This window comes from Dromiciops gliroides, chromosome 1 (assembly GCF_019393635.1).
Source record: "Dromiciops gliroides isolate mDroGli1 chromosome 1, mDroGli1.pri, whole genome shotgun sequence".
Lineage (NCBI taxonomy): Eukaryota > Metazoa > Chordata > Mammalia > Microbiotheria > Microbiotheriidae > Dromiciops > Dromiciops gliroides.
Window position 1 is genome coordinate 527,936,252 of NC_057861.1, and position 22,446 is coordinate 527,958,697.

Here is a 22,446-nt window from a genome sequence, read left to right on the forward strand (position 1 = left end):
TCCTGACTCTCCCAGCTCTTTGTCAGTTTCGCTCGCCTCCGTTACCCTGTTTTCTGTATATTTCTACGTGAACATGTTAAGTCGGCCTGTAGAATGTAACCTCTTTGAGGGCACGTATGGTTTAATTTTTGTCTTTGCGGCTCCAGCGCCTCGCCTGGTTCCTGGCATTGGACAGGAGCTTAATAAAAGTTTACTGGTTGATTAGTCAGTCCCATATGACAGATAGGGGAACTGAGGAAACAGGCTCTGTTTGAGGGACTTGGCAAGGTCATCCAACTAAAAGATGCGTTAGTACCTTCTATCCATTTTGCCAATGAGGAGATAGAGGCTTCTTTGCAGGGGGTGGGGGGGTGGGGGGAGGTGGGGGGGAGGGGGCGGTGTTTGCAAATCCAAGGCTGTTGCTTTAGCTCCTCCCTTTAACCCCAGCGTGGCTGGGAGTCTACAAGTTGCGTCCACGCGACGCGTGCGTGCGCATGCGCGGTTTGTGTACGCGAGCGCTCGTTTGGGAGCAGGGGAAGGGGAGGGAGGGGGTAGGGCAGATTGCCCTACTTGCCTCGCTCAAGATGGCCACCGCGAGGAACTGCGCGGGGTGGGGGTGGGGGGGCGCCGAAGCAGCTTAAGGAAGTGACCTCATCTGGCCTGCGACGGAAGTGGCGGGGCAGCCCCGCCCCCGGCCGCCAGGGCCCTCAGTTGAGCAGCCGACGCGCCGGGTTTGAGTGGCGCCGGCCCGGCTCGGGGAAGGCCCCGGCCTTGCAGACTCGGGTGGCTACTCGCCGGGCGGGTGGCGGCCGCGCCGGCCTCGGCTCCGCAACATGTCCAGCTCCGGAGAGGTACTACAACCCCGGGCGTCCTGCGCTCGTCTCGGCCTCCCCTGGGCCCGGCCGGCCTTCTCCCCGCCCCCTCCTCCCCAGGCTCCTGACCCCCGCGGGCCGCCGGGCCCTTCTTAGCCTACCGCGGCCACGGCACCCCCCAGCCTCCTCCCCCGGCCCTTGCCAGCTTGCCCCCGAATCACGGTCCGTCCTTCCCCGTGCCAGCCCAAGCCCCTACATTTCACTGCCCGCTTCTTCATCCCCCCTCCCCTCCATCGGCTGTTTCTGGCTGCTTATCCAGTGTCCTCAACCCTACAGGGGTCTCTCGCTCCACCTCGGCCACCACCCTCTCCTCAACTTTAAGATGCAGCAGACAGAGCGCTGGATTCGGAGTCAGAAGACCTGGGTTCGAGTCCTGGCTCTGCCCCTAATTTGCTGTGTGATTTTCAGTAGCTCGCTTTCCAGAAAAGTGTCTGCAGGCAGAGATCAAAGCCTGCTACTGACACTACCTTTTTGACCTTGTGTTAGTTAGTTTTTCTTTCTGGACCATCATTTCCTTATTTATTAAAAAAGGGGGGGGCCTAGATGGCTCCTGAGGTTCTTTTTCAGTTCTAGATCTGTGATCTTATGTGTTCTACTGTGCTTTAGTTTCCTCATCCATGCAATGAGGGGCAGGGGTGGTGCTAGCTTATCTCTGAGAGCCCTGCCACAACTGGCATCTTTTGTTTCTGTAATGCTTCAGCTCTCTTTTTGGTCCCCTCACTTTTCTTTAGTCTTCTGTCTTTCCCCTTATTTGTCCCTTGATTTTGACCTTAGACCCCCCTTCTGGATGTCCCTTTCTTAGTGCTCTGTTCATTCTCTTTAGTTCTCTGTCCTCTTGCCTTTCTCTTTTGGCTCAAAAATCCTGGTCTGTTATTTTTGGGTGTATGTTATTCACTTTCCATCCTCCCATTCCTGCTTGAAAAAAAAATTGTATCTTCTGTCCTATCACTGATGAAGTAGCTTGGTACAGTGGGAAGACTTCTGCATTTGGAAACAGAGACCCTGGGTTAAAGTATCAGCTCTGCTTCTCATTCACTGTGACTTTGGACAAATCATTTAAATCATTTATGGGCCTCAGTTTCCATTTTAGTAAGGTGGAGAGGTTAGACTAGGTGACTTCTAAGGTTCCTTACAACTCGAGATCTGTGATTTTCATTCTCTTCTTCCATTCCTCACTTTCCCACTTCTGAGTCTGACTCTGTTGTTTGTAATCTGTTTAACCTTTGATGGTACAAAAAGTAGATTCCTCCCCCAGAATTTGAAGTTATTCTCCATTCAATATAGATCTGGTTGAATCTGAAGTTGGATGAAGTTGGCTTCTGTATTAGTTGAGTGCTACCATCAATTTTTTTCTTTTGCATATGAATGATGCTTGTTTTGTGCAGAATTGGATTGCTGTGGGTTTCTGGCAATGCCTCCTTCCTTATGATGGAATTTTGGTCCATAAACAACTTTATGTGCCACATTGATGACAAATTTTCTGATGGCTTACATCTCAGATTATAAAGGGAAGAAGTGCCTATAACATATGACCAGTGTTGAAAAATTGAGATTTCCAGGTTAAATTGGAAGGTTTCTGGTGAAAATTAGGGCTTCTCTTTGTTATTGACATCTTGGCAATTAGCACATCTTTAGATTTTACATGTTTAGATAAACAAATTTTAAGCAAAGTTGACTGTCACTGGGAAGTAGTCACTTGTTGCTACAGTGATAGTGGAGAGTGGTGAGAAAGGATAGACTGCCAAAAATCATGCAGATTGGTCCATCTATAAACATTAGTTTAACTGCTGTTGTTCTGAATTTGAGAACTTGATCCAGTGCCCACTCAGTTGGTGAATTATCAGAGGAACTGAACTGCATCAATATTTATAGTCTTGCTGTAAATGAAAACAGAACAGTTCACAGGTTCTCCTTGGGGAGTTGAATAAAAGAGTTGGTTTCATAGTACAATCAAGTACAAGAAGAATAATTTCAAGGGATATCTTGCCTTGAAGTGATTATGATGCGTATAAGCAAAAAGATCATTGAGAAGATAATTGAAGCTTTTGCATCCCATCTGCTGTAGAGGATAAAGAAGTAGAGATATTCCACAAAGTACTTGAGAAAATCTTCCAAACCTAGTTAATATATGCTTTCACGTGTGGCATCTTCAGTGTGGTGTTAGGCACAAAGGAGGATGGCAAAAGAAATGAAAAAGTATGGTTTGGGTTGAAATATAAGAGTCCAAAGACTTATGGATTAATGGGAAGCTTCCCACCTATAGTTTCTAAATGCTGTTTCCACGAAGATTTACTGACCTGGAAGCCACTTCAGATTCAGCTGCCTTTGTGCACTAAGATCAGAAACTAGGTAGAAGAAAGAATAAAACATTTGAATGTGGAGGGTGAAAGAGATGGAAGGGTCAAACTATTTCCTGCCTGGATGAAAGAATAATGGTACCATTTATGGAAATGGGGCAGTTTATACAGTGCTCTCCACCTGAGTGTTATAGCCCCTTGGTTATGTTTCTGTGCCATTTTCTAGGCTGTGCCACCTCACCTCTATTCAGATCTTCTTCCATCTTGGATACTTGGACTCTGGCTTTGGAATCACCTTGTGCTCTGATAGATGAGTTTTTGCCTTTTCTTGTTAGGTCTTCACCTCACTTTCCAGCTTTCTCTAGAGCATGCCTCCAGGGGTCCTTTAACTGTTTTCCAGTACCCCTTTATGTTGTCTTCTCCCATTAGAATGTAAATCTCTGAGGGCAGGGACTGTCTTAGCATAGTGTTTAGCACAGTGTCCAGTACATGTAAGGCCTTAACAAATGTATCTATCTATCTGTTGAGTTTCTACTCTTATATAGCAGCCAAGAAAGCGAATACTGCTCTTAATGCTAGGCTGCATCAAGAGAGACCTAGTGTTGGGGACTAGGAAGGTTCATCAAAACCCATCTAAGGTATAATGTTCCATTTTAGACAATACCTTTTAGGAAAGATCTTGAGAATTTGGAGTATGTCTAAAGTAGGCTGACCACAATGGTTAAGGGCTTTTAGATCATGTCATAAGGGGATTGGTTGGAAGAACTGGGGATGTTTATGTTAGAGAAAAGGAGATAAAATTTGGCAGGGACTATGATAACTGTCTTCAGTTATTTGAAGGGCTGTCAACCAAGAGGAATGGGATTCATTGTACTTGGTGTCATAGGGCCAAAGTAGGAGTGGTGGGGTGGGGGGTGGGGGGAAGATACAACATGACAAATGTAGTTTGATGTAATGAAAAATTTGCTAATAATTAGACAAACCCAAGGTAGACTGCCTTAGATATTGGTGGGCATTACCTCTCTTTTTTTGGGGGGGGTGAGGCAATTGGGGTTAAGTGACTTGCCCAGGGTCACACAGCTAGTAAGTGTCAAGTGTCTGAGGCTGGATTTGAACTCAGGTCCTCCTGAATCCAGGGCCAGTGCTCTATCCACTGCACCACCTAGCTGCCCCTGGGCATTACCTTTCATTGGAAGTCTTACTGCAGAAGCTGGCTAGGCATTTGTCAGGTATGCTATGGGGGATTTCTTGTTAAGGTATGCCTTTGGAAAATAAGCTTACTTGTAAGCTATCATATAAAAGGGTGTTTAAAAACTATGGAGACTCAATATTCAAACGGATCTGTGGCCTCATCTGTGTTCCCTCCAGTCATGTATATTGTAATCCATCTATGTCTTCCTGTCCTATATGGCTCATGTTCTCGTCCTCCCATAGATTTGCCACAGGGGGTCCATCCAACAACTACATTAGGAGGTCTTCACTTTCTCTTGATATCCAAAGATACCAGTGGGGTATTCATGTTGTATGACTATTCTGCCTCACCCATGCCATGGGGCAGACCACCTTTTCTTCCTAGCACATTTTCTTGATTATCTTCAAAGTTCCACTTGGTTACATGTTGCAACCTACTCACACCTACAATGTACCTCTCCAATGTGTGATACTTATTTTCAAATCTTTAGTAACTGTTGTCTTCTATGTCTCTCAGCCATAAAACAACCATGGCCGACTTGATATTATTCATTCATTCATTTATTTTTGGTGAGGTAATTGGGGTTAAGTGACTTGCCCAAGGTCACATAGCTAGTAAATGTCAAGTGTCTAGGTTGGATTTGAACTCAGGTCCTCCTGAATCCAGGACTGGTGCTTTATCCACTGTGACACCTAGCTGCCCCAGACTGTTGATATTTAAAAACAAAAACCTTTGTCTCTGGGAGAAACTTTGGGTCATTAAATAAACTTTCTAGGTTTTGGAAGGTAATTCAACTTGTTGTTCCTCTGGCATAATCTGGTCAGTGGAACTTCTTTTATCTACTTGGTCTTTTCATGTGTGCATTGTAAAGCCAAACTCATTAGGGGGTTTCCAGATCTCTTCTGAGAGGCTCAGCAGTGATTTGCTGCTTCATAGAGCCAGGTAAATGTCTTACACAAACAGCAGCATCTGGAGGCTGTTCTTTATAAAACCAGGTGTAGTGTGGACTCTGTACCGAATTTCTTCCAGAATGTTGTAGAGCACCTTTGCATAACACATAGCTCTCTGCTTTATGCTTTGCCTGATATTCATGATCAGAAAGCTGTAGAACAGAATTATTTCAAGTAATATTTTTCAAGGAACTGTGAGTAGTTTTGACATATAAATGGGAGACGCCTTGTTAGAAGAGACCTTTTTACCCTACTGAATCAAATGCTCTTTCAAAATCAACAAACAATAAGCATCATGAAATCATATGTAGATGTGTAGCCTGTTGTAGGAGACTGCTTGCAAAAGCCTGCCTGTTACCTACTGTTTTTATGGAGGATAGATATCCTAGGGGAAGGGGGGGGGAAGGGGGGACGGAGGGTGTGTGTGTGTGTGTGTGTGTGTGTGTGTGTGTGTGTGTGTGTGTGTATATGTATGTGTGTAGAGGTAAGTTTCCTAAAGTACTTTCAGTTGCATAGGCAATCAATAAGCATTTATTAAGTGCCCACTATGTGCCAGGTACTGTGCTAAGTGCTGGGGATACACACCAGATCTTTTTCTCTTTTTTCTTCTAAGTTTTTACTAATTCTGATTTTTAATCTGATTATATATAGACAATTGGTTCTTTGATGACTTGTATCAGTAACAAGTCTTTTCTTGTCAAAATGTTGGGTTGTTTTGATTTTTTTTGGCGATATATTCAGTGTTTGCCATGCCTAGAATCAGAATTCTTTTTTTTTTTTCCTTAAATAGTCATGATGCATAAGTGTGAGGCTTCTGTAGTCTTCAAGTCTTTGGCCTCATTCCTTCTTTCTTTTTGACCCATGCTTTCCAATATATTTCTCGCCGTTTTCACCTAGTGCCACTTCTGCATTAAAATCATTGAATATCAAAATATGTAAAATATTCTCACAGAATAATGGAAAACATTGAAGGAGAAAATAAACCTGCAGAAAACCTGATATGAGATATAACTAATCCAAATCACCCCAACAGTTTTTATACTTTACCCCATTCTACCTCTCCCTTTCACTTTCTTCCATTGCATTCCTCTCATCCCTTAATTTTATTTTAAATGTCATCATGTGGCAGCTAGGTGGCACAGCGGACAGAGCACCAGCCCTGGACTGAGGAGAATCCCAGCCCAAATCCGGCCTCAGACACTTACCAGCTATGTGACCCTGGGCAAGTCACCCAACCCTGACTGCCCCACAAAAAACCCCCAAACAAAATGATAAGAAAAATAAATGCTTTACAGATATCCCTTCATATTCAACTCACGCCTGTGCCCTGTGTCTAAATATACTCCATTCAGCTGCCCTAATAATGAGAAAGTTCTTATAAATTAGAAGTATCATCTTCCCATGTAGGAATGTAAACAGTTTAACCTTTTAATATCCCTCATGATTTCTTTTCCCTGTTTACCTTTTTATGCTTCTCTTGGGTCTTGTATTTGAAAGTCAAATTTTCTATTCACCAACAGTTTTTATAGATAAAGTTGGAAAGAAGATAACGTAGGAATAAAATGAAATAGATTTGCTAGCATTTTGATAGTGAGTGATTTTCCACTGGAATGCCCAAATTTAGGCTTTTAAGCCCTCAGTACCTTATGAAGAAGGTTTTTTTGTTGTTTTTTTAAAGAAAAAAAATAGCATGAAGAAAATGATGTTAGAGATTATGGCTGAACCTGATTAAATATACACTGAAGAAATTCACATTGTGGATGGGAGGTGGGTTTGCTGAACTTTTTAAGGTGCTCCTGAATTTTTTTTTTTTTCTGGAAGGTGTATCAAAGAAGGAATTTTAATGATAAAGAGGAAATAGCCTTTGCCCTCCAGGAGCTTACATTCTGTTGGGTTGCAAAATATACATGGATAAATAAAGATAACCAAGGAAAGAGCACTAATAGTTGGGGGAATCTGAGACTACTTCAGGGAGATAACACCTTAGCTGTTCTTCCAGGAAGATAAGGCTTCAGTGACATGGAGTTGAGGGAGTGTATTCTAAGCCTAGAGAATGTCATGAGCAAATGCATAGAGATATGAGATGGAATGTTGAGTTTGGGGAACAGTTAGTAGTTAGTTTGACTAGAATGTGGAGGGGGGTAATGTGAACCAAAGCTAGTAAAGGTAGGTTGGAGCCAGATTGTATATGACCTTAAATGGCAGACTGAGGAATTTGTCTTTAAGACAGTAGGGATCCTCTGCTAGGTTTTTAAATTTTTTTTTTGTGCCAGGCAATGAGGGTTAAGTGACTTGTCCCAGGGTCACACAGCTAGTAAGTGTCAAGTGTCTGAGGCTAGATTTGAACTCAGGTTCTCCTGAATCCAGGGACAGTGCTTTATCCACTGTGCCACCTAGCTGCCCCCCTCTGCTAGTTTTTGAACTTGAGAATGACATAGTCTATAGCTTAGATAGATTATTTTGGCAGCTATTGTAGGATAGATGGAGAGTACAGAAATTGAAAGCAGAAAGGCCAATTAAGAGGAAGGGTCCAGAAAGATGGGGGGAAAAATCATAACTAGTATGTTTTCCAAAATTATGAGACAGAGCAAATATTAGCAACTAAAACTTTTTAAGCTTCCCTTTTCATCACTATAATAGCTAACATTTATATTTTCTTTAAGGTTTGCAAAATACTTTACAAATAGCTCATTTGATCTTCACAACAACCCTATGAAGTAGGTGCTTTTATTATTATTATAATTTACAAATGAAACTGAGTCTTAGTTTAAGTAACTTGTCAGTCATTCAGTCGGTAAACATTTATTAAGTACTTAATATATGCCAGGCTGACCCACTATTGCAATAATCAAGACATGACCTCCACTTGAATAGTAGCAGTGTCAGAGGAGAAAAAGGGACATATTTGAGAGATGTTGCAAAGGTGAAATTGACAGGACTAGGCAACTGCTTGGATATAGGGGGAGAGAGAGAAATCCAGGATGACTTGTAGGTTGTGAGCCTGAGGGACTGGGAGGATGATGTGACTCTCTACAGTAATAGGGAAGGTAGGAGGCAGGAGGAGGGTTTAGTGAAAAAGATAAGAAGTTCTGTTTTGCACATTTTTTAAATCATAAAAGTATTTTTTATTATTTTCCACTTACATGTAAAGATAGTTTTCAACATTTTTTATCATAAAAGTATTTTGGGCAGCTAGATGGCGAGGTGGATAAAGCACCGGCCCTGGATTCAGGAGGACCTGAGTTCAAATCTGGCCTCAGACACTTAACACTTACTAGCTGTGTGAACCTGGGCAAATCAACTCCAATTGCCTCACCGAAAAAAAAAAGTATTTTATTTTCTGGTTGCATGGAGAGATAGTTTTCAACATTTGTTTTTATAAGATTTCTAGTTTCAAATTTTTCTCCCTCCCCTCTCCCCAAGACAGCAAGCAGTCTGATAAAGGTTATATACGTATAATCACATTAAACATATTTCTGCATTCATCATGCTGTGAAAGAAGAATTAGAGCAAAAGGGAAAAACCTCAAAAAACAAAAACAAAATAGAAATAGTATGGTTGAATCTGCATTTAGATGCAACAGTTCTTTTTTTCTGGACTTGGAGAGCATTTTCCATCATGAGTTCCCTTGAACTATCTTGGACCATTGTCTTGCTGAGAAGAGTCAAGTCTATCACTGTTGATCAACACACAATGTTGTTGATACTGTGTACAATGTTCTCCTGGTTCTGCTCATCTTATTCAGCATCAGTTCATGTAAGTCCTTCCAGGTTTCTCTGAACTCCTCCTGCTCATCATTTTTTCACAGCACAATAGAATTCCATTACATTCATATACCACAACTTGTTCAGCCATTACCCAGTTGATGGGCATCCCCTCAATTTCCAGTTCTTTGCCACCACAAAAAGAGCAGCTATAAATATTTTTGTACATGTGGGTCCTTTTCCCTTTTTTATGATCTCTTTGGGAAAAAGACCCAATAGTTATATTGCTGGGTCAAAGGGTATGTACAACTTTATAGCCCTTTGGGCAGAGTTCCAGATTCCTCTCCAGAATGGTTGGATCAATTCACAGCTCCACCAACAATGCATTAGTGTTCCAATTTTTCCACAGTTTCTCCAACATTTATTTAACATTTGTTTTCATAAAATTTTTAGTTCCGGGGCAGCTAGGTGGCGCAGTGGATAGAGCACTGGCCCTGGATTCAGGAGTACCTGAGTTCAAATCCGGCCTCAGATACTTGACACTTACTAGCTGTGTGACCCTGGCCAAGTCACTTAACCCCCATTGCCCTGCAAAAAAAAAAAAAAGATTTTTAGTTCCAAAGTTTTCTCCCTCCCTCTTCCCCCTCCCCAAGACAGAAAGCAATCTGATATAGGTTATATATGTACAATCACATTAAACATTTCTGCATTATTCTTGTGAAAGAAGAATCAGAACAAAAGGGAAAATCCTCAAAAAAGTAAAAACAAAAATCAAAACAGTATGGTTCAATATGCATTCAGAATCCACAGTTCTTTTTTCTGGATATGGAGAACGTTTTCTGTCATGAGTCCTTTGGAATTGTCTTGGATCATTGCACTGCTGAGAAGAGCCAAGTCTATCACAGTTGCTCATCCCACAATGTTGCTGTTACTGTGTACAATGTTCTCCTGGTTCTTCTCATTTCGCTCAGCATCAGTCCACTTAAGTCTTTCTAGGTTTCTCTGAAATCCACCAGCTCATCATTTCTTACAGCACAATAGTAATTCATTACATTCATATACCACAACTTGTTCAGCCATTCCTCAATTGATGGACGTTCCCTCAATTTCCAATTCTTTGCCACCACAAAGAGAGCTGCTATAAATATTTTTGTACATGTGGGTCCTTTTCCCTTTTTTATGATCTCTTTGGTATCCAGACCTAGTAGTGGTCATTGCTAGGTCAAAGGGTATTGTGAGATTTAAAATTGGATATTAGATCATAAATCTCACCTATTTAACCTTTCTCTTAATTTATCTCCCAGACTAGTAAATGGAAGAAGCTTTTGGTTTTCTAGATAGACCTTTTATTGTTATGGTAGTCACAAGGTGATGTTGATTAGAAGGATAGGAAAGTAGAAACACAATACAAATCGTCTTAAGTCTAAGCTTAGTCTATATTCATTATAAAAACTCACCAAAAACCGAAGGCCACTTTTGGGGAGAGAGAGACTGTGTCAAGCGCGTGCTGCTGCTAACCGCTAGCCGGGCCCAGTCCAACTCTCATCAGCATCAGCCTGTGCCTCAAGGTCAGGAGACCAGCAGAGCAGGAAAAAAGCTCCACTTCCGTTCTCTCCTTGTCTTTTAAGCTTGCACCCCAGAAGTCGAGTGCGCAGCAGGCAGTCTGACGTGCGCAGCAGGCGGACTGTTGGTCTCCTCCCCAAAAGGGTGGTCCTTCAAAAACTGGCGTCTTTCAGTTATCCTTACCGACTGTTAAAAAACTTTCATATTTTTTTACCACAGTATGCACAGTCCCATAACCCTTTGGGTATAGTTCCAAATTGCTCTCCAGAATGGTTGGATCAGTTCACAGCTCCACCAACAATACATTAGTGTTCCAATTTTTCCACCTGTTTTGTACATATTAAGTTTAAGATATCTGCTGGACACCCAATTTGAGATGTTTGAAAGGCAGTTGGAAACGTGAGATTGAGGCAGAAAAGGTAGAGTTGAGAATCATCAGCTTAGAGATGGTAATGAAATTCATGGGAATGCATAAGATCACCAACTGAATTAGCACAGAAGGAGAAGAGAAGGCCCAGGACAAAACCCTGAGGGACACCCATGGTTAGATGCCACAATCTGGAGGAGGATCCAGTAAAGGAGATGGAGAAGGAGTGGTCAGATAGGAAATCCAGGAGAGAGTGTTGTCCCTAAAACCTGGAGAGAAGAGCATATCCAGGAGGAGATGATGATCAACAGTGGTAAAGGCAGCAGAGGGGTCAAGGAGGATGAGGACTGAGAAGAGGCTATTGAATTTGGCCACTAAGATCATTAGTAACTTTGGAGAGAACAGTTTGGTGGAGGTCAGAACCCAGATTGTAAGGGGTTAAGAGAGAGGGGAAAGAAAATGGAGGTACCTTTTGTAGTTGGCCTTTTCAAGAAGTTTAGCTACAAAAGTCAGAAGAGATACAGGATGATGGCGAAGATGGAAGGATCAAGTGAGGGATTTTTTCAAGGATAGGAAAGACAGGGGTATGTTTTAGGCAGTAGGAAATGAGCCAGTGGAGAGGGTTAGAGGGTTATAAGTGAAAGAATGGGGATGACAGAGGGGACAATCTGTTGGAGACAGGATGAAGTGAGATCACTTGAGTTTGTAGAAGTGTTAGCCTTGGTAGGTCCACTTTATCATGTGAGACTGAGATGAAGGAGGAGATAGTGGCAGAAGGCCTCTGAATGAGAGGAGATGAGGAAGAGAGGTGAAGGAGAAGTTAGCAATGAATGGCCTCATTTTTTTTTTCTGTCCAATATGCGGCAGGGTTCTCAGTTGAAAGGGTGGAGGGAGAGAGAGCCATGGAGGGTTTGAGGGGGGATGAGAAGGTTTGGAAGACCACTGTGGAGAGTGAGATAGTGAGTTGATAAGGGAGGTATAGTAGGATTGTCTAGCAGCAGTGAATGCCCAGTTGAGGTTATGTAACAGATTTGTAGGAGACCAAGTCAGAGTCAAAGAGCTAGCAAGTATCTGAGGTAGGATTTGAACCCATGTCTTCCTGACTACAACACCAGTACTCTATTTACTATGCCAAGATACTTATGAAAATAATCTATATGAGTATTGAAAGTATTCTGTTATCACAGTATAGATTTAGAACTGGAAGGGACCTTAGAGATCATTGAGACCACTTCCTCATTTTACAGATAAGGAAACTAGCCCAGAGAAGTTAAATAACTTGCCTGGAGTCCCACACCTAATAAGAGCCTGAGATAGGATTTAAATCCAAGTCTTCCTATCTGTAACAGCAGTGCCCTATCTATGATGCCAAGATATTTATGAAAATAATCCATACAAGGATTGAATGTATCCCTGATGAAAATAATGAAAAAGGATCAGACATGTTTTTGTGGATAAGAAGTAGAGAGGTAGAGAACTCATGTTTCTTGGTTTGTTAATTATTCCCCCTCCTTTGGTGTGGGGGGTTGGGTGTCACAATGCATTTGATTTGGTTGAGCAAAACTCAGCCTTAAAGAGTTTTCTTGAATCTGATTTCTCCCGTGTACATGTTGTTTTTCCTTTGTTCTTGAAGGAGGACCATGACATCAGTGAGGTTATGTCATGACTTGCGTTGAATTGGATTTAAGTGAGGCAAGATTGTGCAGTCACCAGCCTCACTCTCCCCTGAATCATCTGGGTCCAGTGGCAAGATATACATCAGGAAGACTAGAGATGGTTTGATGCAGTGGGAGACCTTGGCCTTTTTAAGCTAAGGCCTTTCACAGGTCTGTTTGCCCAAGGCAACACCCATTCAGTGCTTGAGGCAAAGAATGGCCTCTTTTACCTAGCCAAGGAATAAATAAATAAATCTGTACCTGTTTCCTACAAGGGAGCAGTGAGGAGTGGAAAAAACTTTGGGATTGGAGCTAGGACAAGGAACTCAGCATCTCTTGCCTATAAGTTAGTGACTTCATTTTGGGCAGCTTCCTTCACTTCTCTTGGCATGAGTTAAAATCTGGCTTAAGGGACAGCTAGGTGGCACAACAGATAAAGCACTGGCCCTGGATTCAGGAGGACCTTGGGGGACACCCATAGGTGTGATGTAGATGAAGATCCAGCCAAGGAAGTTGACAAGGAATGGCAGAGGTGGAGGAGAATAAGAGAAGGCAGTGTCACAAAAGCCAGAGGGGGGGGGGGCGTGTATCCAGGAGAGGCAATGGTCAACAGTGTTTCAGAGAGGTCAAGAAGGTTAAGGATTGATGAAAGACTGTTAGATCTGACAGTTAAGAGAATAGCTTTGATGTAGGGTTGGGAGATACTTTGTTGGAAAGAGTCTTTAAGGTGGCATTTTGTGCGATTGAATCAAATGCTTTAAAAAAATAAATAGTAGGCTCAGTGGGATTCATATTTTCTATTTCAAGGACAATGAAGAATATCTCTCAGTTGCCTTTTAAAATAAGGGCAGATTTTTTTTCCCCCACGCCTTGATATTTTATTTTCCTTCAGATACTCTGTGAATGGATCTGGGAGTCAGTGTGGTATAGTAGAAAGCTTCCTGCATTTGGAGTCAGAGAATGGGAGACCATGGCTTTACTACTGAACTACCTGTTTGCCCCTTAACCTACTGGGCTTCAATTTCCCATTTGTAAAATGAGGAGATTGGACCAGTTGGCCTCTAGCTTTAAACTTATGATTTTGTGGTGCCTTAACACCTTCACAGTTTATGTTGCTTTTAGCATGTATCTCTTCTAGGTACATTTTGTTTAGCTGGGCTACTTTTCCCATCTTTGCTCCAGATAGTGCAGGAGTTCTTATTTTTTTTTGGTGGGGCAATGAGGGTTAAGTGACTTGCCCAGGGTCACACAGCTAACAAGTGTCAAGTATCTGAGGTTGGATTTGAACGCAGGTCCTCCTGAATCCAGGGCTGGTGCTTCATCCACTGTACCACCTAGCTGCCCCAGTGCAGGAGTTCTTAACTTATGTTAATAGTTTGAAAAGTATTTCAAATCAATTGATTTCCTTTGTAATTCTGTGTATTTTATGTATTTAACAATTATTCTGAGAAGGGGGTTCACTAGACTGCCAAAGTCCATGTCACATAAAAAGGCTAGGAACCTTTGCCTTAGTGCCATTTCTACATCCTCTTTAAACACATCTGGGGCTGGTTCTATCACAGTCCAAGTGTGCTGACTCTGCTGTCTTTGATGGGTTTTAAAAAAGGTTTGTTAAAATAAAAGCTTTACTGATCTTTTCCATTTTGTTCCTCATCCTTACACTTTCAATCTTACCCACCCTTTATATGACTTAACTTAGTTCTCTTGCTAAACTTCCTTTAAATTGATGTTGCCCTCTACTGCTTCTTTCTGTTTTATGATAAAATACTCCTCACATCTTCCTTTATCCTTTTCTTTAAGATTTTATAAATGAGCTTGTATTGTAAACCAGTATTGTCTTTATTTATCATTTCTCTTCACTTGGCAAGTAAATCAAGTGTTTGCTGTTGAGGTACTTTACCATTCATTTATCTGCAACTTCTTTCTTTCAGTTTTGTTTATAGAAAAAAAAAGTCAAGATTGAAGATTTAGTTTGTCCAAAAGTAGATCTACTTGGACATTGGACGAGACTTTCATATTTAGCATACCAACAGCTAAAGTTTTAGACAGCTAAATACTTTGTGATTCTTAGCATGCTCTACCCTCTTTTTTGTCACTCTACTACCATAGAAGTGGAAGAAGAATGCTTAGGACTAAGGTCAGTATTGTGTTTTTCTTTGTTTAATAGGTTGCCATAGTCAAGGATTTCATCACCAAGTTGCCAGCTTACAAGTGGTAAGCCTTTAACATTACCTAGGCTGGTCCCTGGAAAACAGACTTGGTATATTGCATGGGCTGTATTTTATTGTAATCAATAATGATGGTGAAGATATTTTCATAAAATTCTTTGACAGATGAAACAATAGAAAAAACTTGAATGATCATTTGATTATTGTTAATAAGTATGGCATAAAACAGTGACATGCTCACTAGAATTGCTATTCTGTGCAAAGTCCAAATCAAAGATTTTGATTCCATATAGATGCTGATTGATGTATCTTCACCCCCCCCCCCCCCCCCCCAGCAATGAGAGTTAAGTAACTTGCCCAGGGTCATACAGCTAGTAAGTGTCAAGTGTCTGAGACTGGATTCAAACTCAGGTCCTCCTGAATCCAGGGCCAGTGTTTTATTCACTGCACCACCTAGCTACCCTCTATAGATGCTGATATATGCAGATTTTCCCTTTTGTGGATGACATTCTTATTGCATCAAATCTAGTGCATTGGAGAACCTCCTGATGAGATCCATAATTACTAAAAAGAGTTCAGCATAATTATCCACAGAGGAAAAACTAAATGGATGAAAAATGTAGATTGTCTAGATTATGACATGTAGTTGGTTTAGGAGGTAGACACTGAGGTGGAATCAGAGATGAATAGGGGCAGGAGCAGAGAATATATTTGGGATATTGTATAGTTACTTTCATTAAACCCATACTCTTCCCTGATATATGAGACTTTTTCTCCTTAACATCAGTATTCTCCTAGTAATGTTTTATGGCTGCAAATTGTGGAACATGACAGCATTATAAAAACTGTCATTTCTATCTATCTATCTATCTATCTATTTATTTTTATTCATTCATTCATTCATTCATTTATATTTGTTTATTTATTTATTTAATTTTTTTAGTGAGGCAATTGGGGTTAAGTGACTTGCCCAGGGTCACACAGGGCGTCTGAGGGCGGATTTGAACTCGGGTACTCCTGAATCCAGGGCGGGTGCTCTATCCACTGTGCCACCTAGCTGCCCCAAAACTGTCATTTCAAAAAACAGTGGAGAGATGAATGATGAAAGGCTATGGTACTTTATCAGTTATGATTTGAATGCAAGAAGTGTTTTAAAAGTCATAAAAATTGAGTAGGTGGGCTGGTCACAACTCAAGAATAAAGTTAATAATCAAATAGTCTAAGTGTTGTGCTAGTACTGCTAGAGTAAGTGTCTTGGGTAAATGCATCACTACTGGATTTGTGGGTGGTCATTGGCAAAAATTCTATAGGATGAGAAGAGATGCATGGTTTGCAATCTGTACTGGTGGATTCAGTACCCATATCAGTCATTCATCCTTTGAAGTATTTTTACATGTGGGCATTTGGAAAAGATCACTGATATATTCCAGTGTGAAAATTGCTACTCATCAGTTGGCTTTGATCCTTGAGCTTAGGAGTCTTTTTTATTTCTGGAAGTGTTGTAAAGTTCTAGTGCTTTTAGTCTGCTCTTCTATTTTTGTCCTTTGCTTCTAGAAACCTTCTCCCCCCCCCCCCCCCCCAACAGTGAGGGTTAAGTGACTTGCCCAAGGTCACACAGCTAGTCAGTGTCAAGTGTCTGAGGCCGGATTTGAACTCAGGTCCTCCTGAATCCAGGGTCAGTGCTTTATCCACTGTGCCACCTAGCTGCCCCAACATATTCCTTTGATTATATTAATTTAGTGCCAAAGCAATAGTTGACTTAGATTCTGATCCTAACTTAAACTGTTTTCTTCAGACTCACAGTTTTAGAGTATCCTTTGTTTTTCCATTGTGTCTCACAAATAAGAATTCTATTACACATCGAGTAATGTCTTTGGGCCAGTTGATTCATTTGGTTTCTGCATGGGTGGGGGAGCAGATCTTAGAGCAAAGGTTGGACAACAGTTTATTGATTGGATTGCATTGGATTGGATGTGGACAGGATTCTTGTTCAGGTTTACGTTGCAGAAGGTGGCCCCTAGGCTCCTTTTAACTCTGGAATTCTGTGACTGCTGTGTGATGGATGAGGTGTGACCCTCTGTTTTCTATAGAAAAACACTGTTTCCTCCTGGGCAGAATGTTCCCCTGACCTTGTTCAGAAGTCACGTGAATGTGCTTTTGGGAATCCAAGAGGAGGAACCTTTTGGATCAAAGCAACTCTTCACTATTAGTAGGAAAACAGCTGAACATGCTGGACTGATTGATGGCAGGATCACTGCTGTGGAGGAAGATGGAACCAAACACTTCTCGTGGTATTTTGGATGTCAGAGACTAATCCAGACTTAGATATAGGACATTGTGACAGGCATCCTACTTTTGAGACAGTTCTTTTTGAATTTGGATACTGTATGCTTATGTGCATAGGGGACGATGTGCAGAGGAATGGGAAAAACATTAAATCACCTTAACCAAGTGACAAAATTATTCTAGACAGATTGTAGAAGGACTGGTAAACTGTGGCGTGTTGAGAAAGAACAAGGTAGGATATATTAGAGAAATATGAGAGGAGGAGCTTGGAGAATTCCTTGTGTGTTCATCTCATTCCCAAGAGTTTTATTTTGCTGAGAATATTTTTCATATTTTTATGAATGTTCATTGTTGAATGCTCACTGTTTACAAAGTATTTTTCTTATTAAGAAAAGGCCTGATCTTGCCCTGTGGATGCTTCTTCTAAAATAGAAATTAAATTAGCAGTACATACATGGACATCTGTCCACAGTGGTACTTTGGCAAATATCTGAATTCTTCCTTCCTTCCTTCCTGAGTGGGGCAGAAAAATGAAGGAAGTAGTGGTATAGAAGGAGGCTAGTACAGCATTCAGGGTACAGGAATGTTTTGGCAGATGGCTATGGTAGAGTGTATTGCATTGCACTTGAGGAATAAATAGCATGCCACCCCTCTGATTACCACTTTCTTATGGGGTGTCTTTGGAACTCAAAAAGAAAGGTAATATAAAATTTTCATTGATGTTATTTGGTGTAATTTTCAGGACAATATAGAATATTGGGTTTGAAATGGACTTATTTCACAACCTTCATCAAATCCTTTAACTTCCATTTTGGTTTCCTTATTTGGAAAATGATTATACTTGTTTGCACTGATGGAAATGTGTGTGGAGAATATTCATAGAAACTCATTTCTAGGGCTGCTCTGTTCTGCCATCATGCAAAGCATTTGAGAATGTACAAGTGATTTAACAGTTCCCAGAACAAAGTAATTTCCATTCCCACCATTGCATGTTATGTTTGTAAAGCTCTCTTAACACAAGGTTTTTTTCTTGGACCATCATAGTGATTGTTGCCATGGGATCTTTTAGGCCAGTTGAAAAATGAAAGCCTTTGACCTGATGTGTACAGAAAATGAGAATTAAAAAAAGAGAGAAAAGTATAAGCAGGGGCTTGTGATAGACAAAACTGTTTTTAAAAGAAATAGTACAAATGATTACCTGCTGCTTGTCTATGCTGTGATGATCATTAAAATGGAGAAAAGAAACAAAGTTAGTGAGATTTTTGGAGGGAAGATGGTCCCAACTGGTGAGAATGTTGTGTCCAAAAGGCAAAACACTTATTATCAACTTCTATTGAAAACCCACATAACAGTAAATTAATTTTTGGACATGATTATATTTCTCTACTTTCTATTTGTTCTTTCCTTTAAAAAAATCTCAATGCTGCAGATTTGATATAAAGGAAGTTTAAGAATTTTAATCTTTTTTTTTTTTTTAAAGATCAAGGGCTCTGTAATAAGAGTTTAATTTTGTTTCTAAGGCATGTTTTTTGTTGTGTGTGGGTTTTTTTTTCTTTTTTCTTCTCACTTTTTTTGCCTGTTCGTTTTGCTTGGTCAGGCACAATGTCTTTGTGTGGCCCTTTCAATTCTCCCATCTTCATTAGGAATTTTGCTTTTACTTTAAAAAAAAAATCTTATTTCCTTTCAGGAGATGCCGAATGAAGATGAACCAAACACCATTGACCTAATGAATAGCATAAACCTAATGGAGTTTTCTGATGAGATCCTTTTGCACATCCTGAGTTACATCCCCAGCACAGACTTGATTTTGAATGTTAGGAGAACCTGCAGGAAGTTGGCAACTCTTTGTCTTGACAAAAGTCTCACTCATACAGTGCTGCTTCATAGGGACTATCAGGTAAGAAATAAATTATAATAATTTCATTTATTCTCTCATGCCTTAACTTCACCCCAGATCAGAGTTAGATTGAGGAAATGGCATGTAGGTAGGTGTTGATTGACTGTATTGGTTGTTTTCTGCACTTTCAAAAAGGCTGCTTCAAAGAAAAAGAAATAGGGTCCAGCTTCAAGATTTTAATATCCAAGGTTCTGCTGGTACAGATCACACCTCCTCAATTCTCTATGATTCTTTTTTTATTTTTTGTGAGGCAATTGGGGTCAAGTGACTTGCCCAGGGTCACACAGCAAGTAAATGTCAAGTGTCTGAAGCTGGATTTGAACTCAGGTACTCCTAACTCCAGGGGTGGTGCTCTATCCACTGTGCCACCTAGCTGCCCCAATTCTCTATGATTCTTATACGAGTAGTATATCTATATCTATCTGTTCTTGGGTATTTATGCAATATTGGAAGGTTTTTCCTGGTTCTTTTAATGTATCTTGGATATCAGTGGAATAATTGGGCTGTCCATTTGTTGTTCTTGGCTTTTGTTATGTGACTTACCCCAAGTACTTTCCTGTTCTTTTTATAGAAGGCTAATAGGAAAATTATATGGTAGTTGTCCCAAATTATCACCTTGGATTATTACTGCTTCATAGGAAGGCTCATTTTTCTAGGAAATGGATACATTTCCGTGCATATCATTAATGCTGATACCCTGGCATAAAGGAAGTAGATAGATTTTTTCTTATAAGGAAATTGGAATGCCTTGTATAAGAGCTAGTAAACCCTGTGATAATTCAAAATATAATGTTATAAATTTATATCTATTAAGAATATGTACGCGGTCTCAGATACTTGACATAGCTTCAGACACTTGACAATTCCTAGCTGTGTGACCCTGGGCAAGTCACTTAACCCTTATTACCCTTTAAAAAAAAAAAAAGAATACATATGTATGTTTGATATCTCCATTCAATCCAGAAATTTGTAGTTACTTATGATTTTTTAGGTTCCTGCTAGACAGGACATAAAAAATCTATAGACTGGGGGCAGCTAGATGGCGCAGTGGATAGAGCACCGGCCCTGGATTCAGGAGTACCTGAGTTCAAATCTGGTCTCAGACACTTAACACTTACTAGCTGTGTGACCCTGGGCAAGTCACTTAACCCCAATTGCCTCACTAAAACAAAACAAAACAAACTATAGACTGTCTTTGAAATTTTCAACTCTTACCTTGGTCTGAATATATGCCATCTTCCAAATCTGGGTACAATGCCATCTTAAGTTTACACAGGTTTTTGTGAAAGCCAGACATGGGCAATGCATGGCCTATATTTAGATGAATACAATAATTTGTGAGAAGACAGTAAGGCTCCATGTCAGGAACTTAGCTGGAAAAAGGAGGTCCCTTCTGTTTTAAAATTCTGTGATACTATTTTTTTTTGGTGGGTCAGTGAGGGTTAAGTGACTTGCCCAGGGTCACACAGCTAGTAAGTATCATGTGTCTGAGGCCGGATTTGAATTTAGGTCCTCCTGAATCCAGGGCTGGTGCTTTATCTACTGTGCCACCTAAGTGCCTCCTCATACTGATTTTTTAAAAATTTTTTTTCAATTTTCTTATTAATAAAGTATTTTATTTTTTTTTCTGTTATACTGATTTTTTTAAAGGGGGATTTTAAGGATTTGAGGAAGGAGAAAATAATTTGTTGGACTTAGGTTCTTTGTAAATCTAAATCTTTTCTCCTCCCCTTCCTTCTTTAATGCAGGCCAGTGAAGATAAAGTGAAACAACTGGTGAGGGAGATTGGGAAAGAGATTCACCAACTGAACATGGCAGGCTGCTACTGGCTGTCTGGGACCACAATCGAGCATGTGACACGCTGCAGGAACTTAGTGAAAGTGAACTTGTCGGGCTGCCACCTTACTTCTATCCGACTCTCTAAGATGCTGTCAGCCCTCCAGCATTTACGCTCTCTGGCCATCGATGTCAACCCGGGTTTTGATGCCAGCCAGTTGAGCAGTGAATGTAAAGCCACTCTCAGCCGGGTGTTGGAGCTGAAACAGACCCTGTATACGCCATCATATGGGGTGGTACCTTGCTGTACCAGTCTTGAAAAACTGCTGCTTTATTTCGAAATCCTAGACCGCACCCGGGAAGGAGCAATTCTTTCAGGCCAGCTAATGGTGGGCCAGAGCAATGTCCCCCACTACCAGAATCTTCGTGTGTTTTATGCTAGATTGGCCCCAGGCTACATCAATCAGGAAGTAGTGAGGCTGTATTTGGCTGTGCTCAGTGATCGAACCCCTGAAAACCTTCATGCCTTTCTCATCTCAGTTCCAGGCAGCTTTGCAGAGAGTGGAGCCACTAAAAACCTCCTGGACTCCATGGCTCGCAATGTCTCCTTGGATGCATTGCAGCTTCCCAAGTCTTGGCTTAATGGCTCCTCGCTCCTCCAAAACATGAAGTTCAACAACCCATTTTACTTCAGTTTCAGTCGCTGCACTTTGTCTGGAGGACACCTGATTCAGAGAGTAATCAACGGGGGTAAAGACCTCCAGAGCTTAGCCAGCTTGAACCTCAGTGGCTGCATTCATTGTCTGTCTCCAGACTCATTATTTCGCAAAGCAGAGGACGACATTGATAGCAGCATCCTGGAAACACTGGTTATGTCCTGCTGCAATTTGAAGCACTTAAATCTGTCTGCTGCACACCATCACAGCTCTGAAGACCTGGGCAAGCATCTGTGTCAGCTCTTAGCTCAGCTCCAACACCTGCGCTCTTTATCCCTCCCTGTCTGCTCCATCGCGGACTCTGCACCAAAGGCAGATAAGGCGCCCGCGCAGACGGTGACAAATGCAGTGCCCCGAGGGTTTGGGAAGAAGGTCCGAATTGGAGTGCAGACGTATCCCAGGACCGTGTCTTCTGAGTCAGTGACTCAGAAGCCATCCTCTGTTTTCTGGACTCTTCTAGAGAATGTGCCATTTCTGGAAACCCTGGAGTTGATTGGGTCTAATTTTTCCTCTGCCATGCCCCGGAATGAGCCTGCCATTCGAAACTCCCTACCCCCCTGCAGTCGTGCACAGAACGTTGGGGACACTGAGGTGGCTGCCATTGGCCAGCTGGCCTTTTTACGGAATTTGACACTGGCCCAGCTGCCCAGCATTCTTACGGGCTCTGGGCTCATTAGCATTGGGTTGCAGTGCCAGCAACTGCAGACACTATCATTGGCCAATCTGGGCATGATGGGGAAAGTAGTCTACATGTCTGCCCTCTCTGATATGCTAAAGCACTGCAAACAACTCAAAGATCTCAGGTGAGGAAGGACACATGCTCTTTTTCTAATGCCTTCATTCTTAGATCATAAATTAATTAATTTATTTAGAATTTTTCCTCAACCTTACATGTCAAAACAAATTGTAACATCGATTTTTTAAAACTTTGTGTTCCAAATTCTCATCCTTCCTCCCTAGTCCCCTCTTAAGAATGCAAACAATTCAATATACACGTGCAGTTGTGCGAAACATAGCTGACAAA

General features: G+C 41.3%; 1 protein-coding gene across 2 annotated transcripts in view; it reads left to right on the forward strand.

Annotated features, from left to right (window-relative positions):
- Positions 1–695: 695 nt before the first annotated feature.
- The window catches only part of FBXL18 (F-box and leucine rich repeat protein 18), a 79,890-nt gene continuing 58,139 nt past the window's right edge, over positions 696–22,446 (forward strand). The window contains exons 1-4 of one of the 2 annotated variants that reach the window (XM_043989734.1): positions 727–830; positions 1,128–1,215; positions 18,721–18,930; positions 20,679–22,225. In XM_043989734.1, the coding sequence (XP_043845669.1) occupies positions 1,174–1,215; positions 18,721–18,930; positions 20,679–22,225 (1,799 nt within the window). In that variant the 5' untranslated portion in view covers positions 727–830; positions 1,128–1,173. Of the gene's footprint in view, positions 831–1,127; positions 1,216–18,720; positions 18,931–20,678; positions 22,226–22,446 lie in introns of both variants that reach the window. The other variant, XM_043989742.1, reaches the window with a different exon arrangement.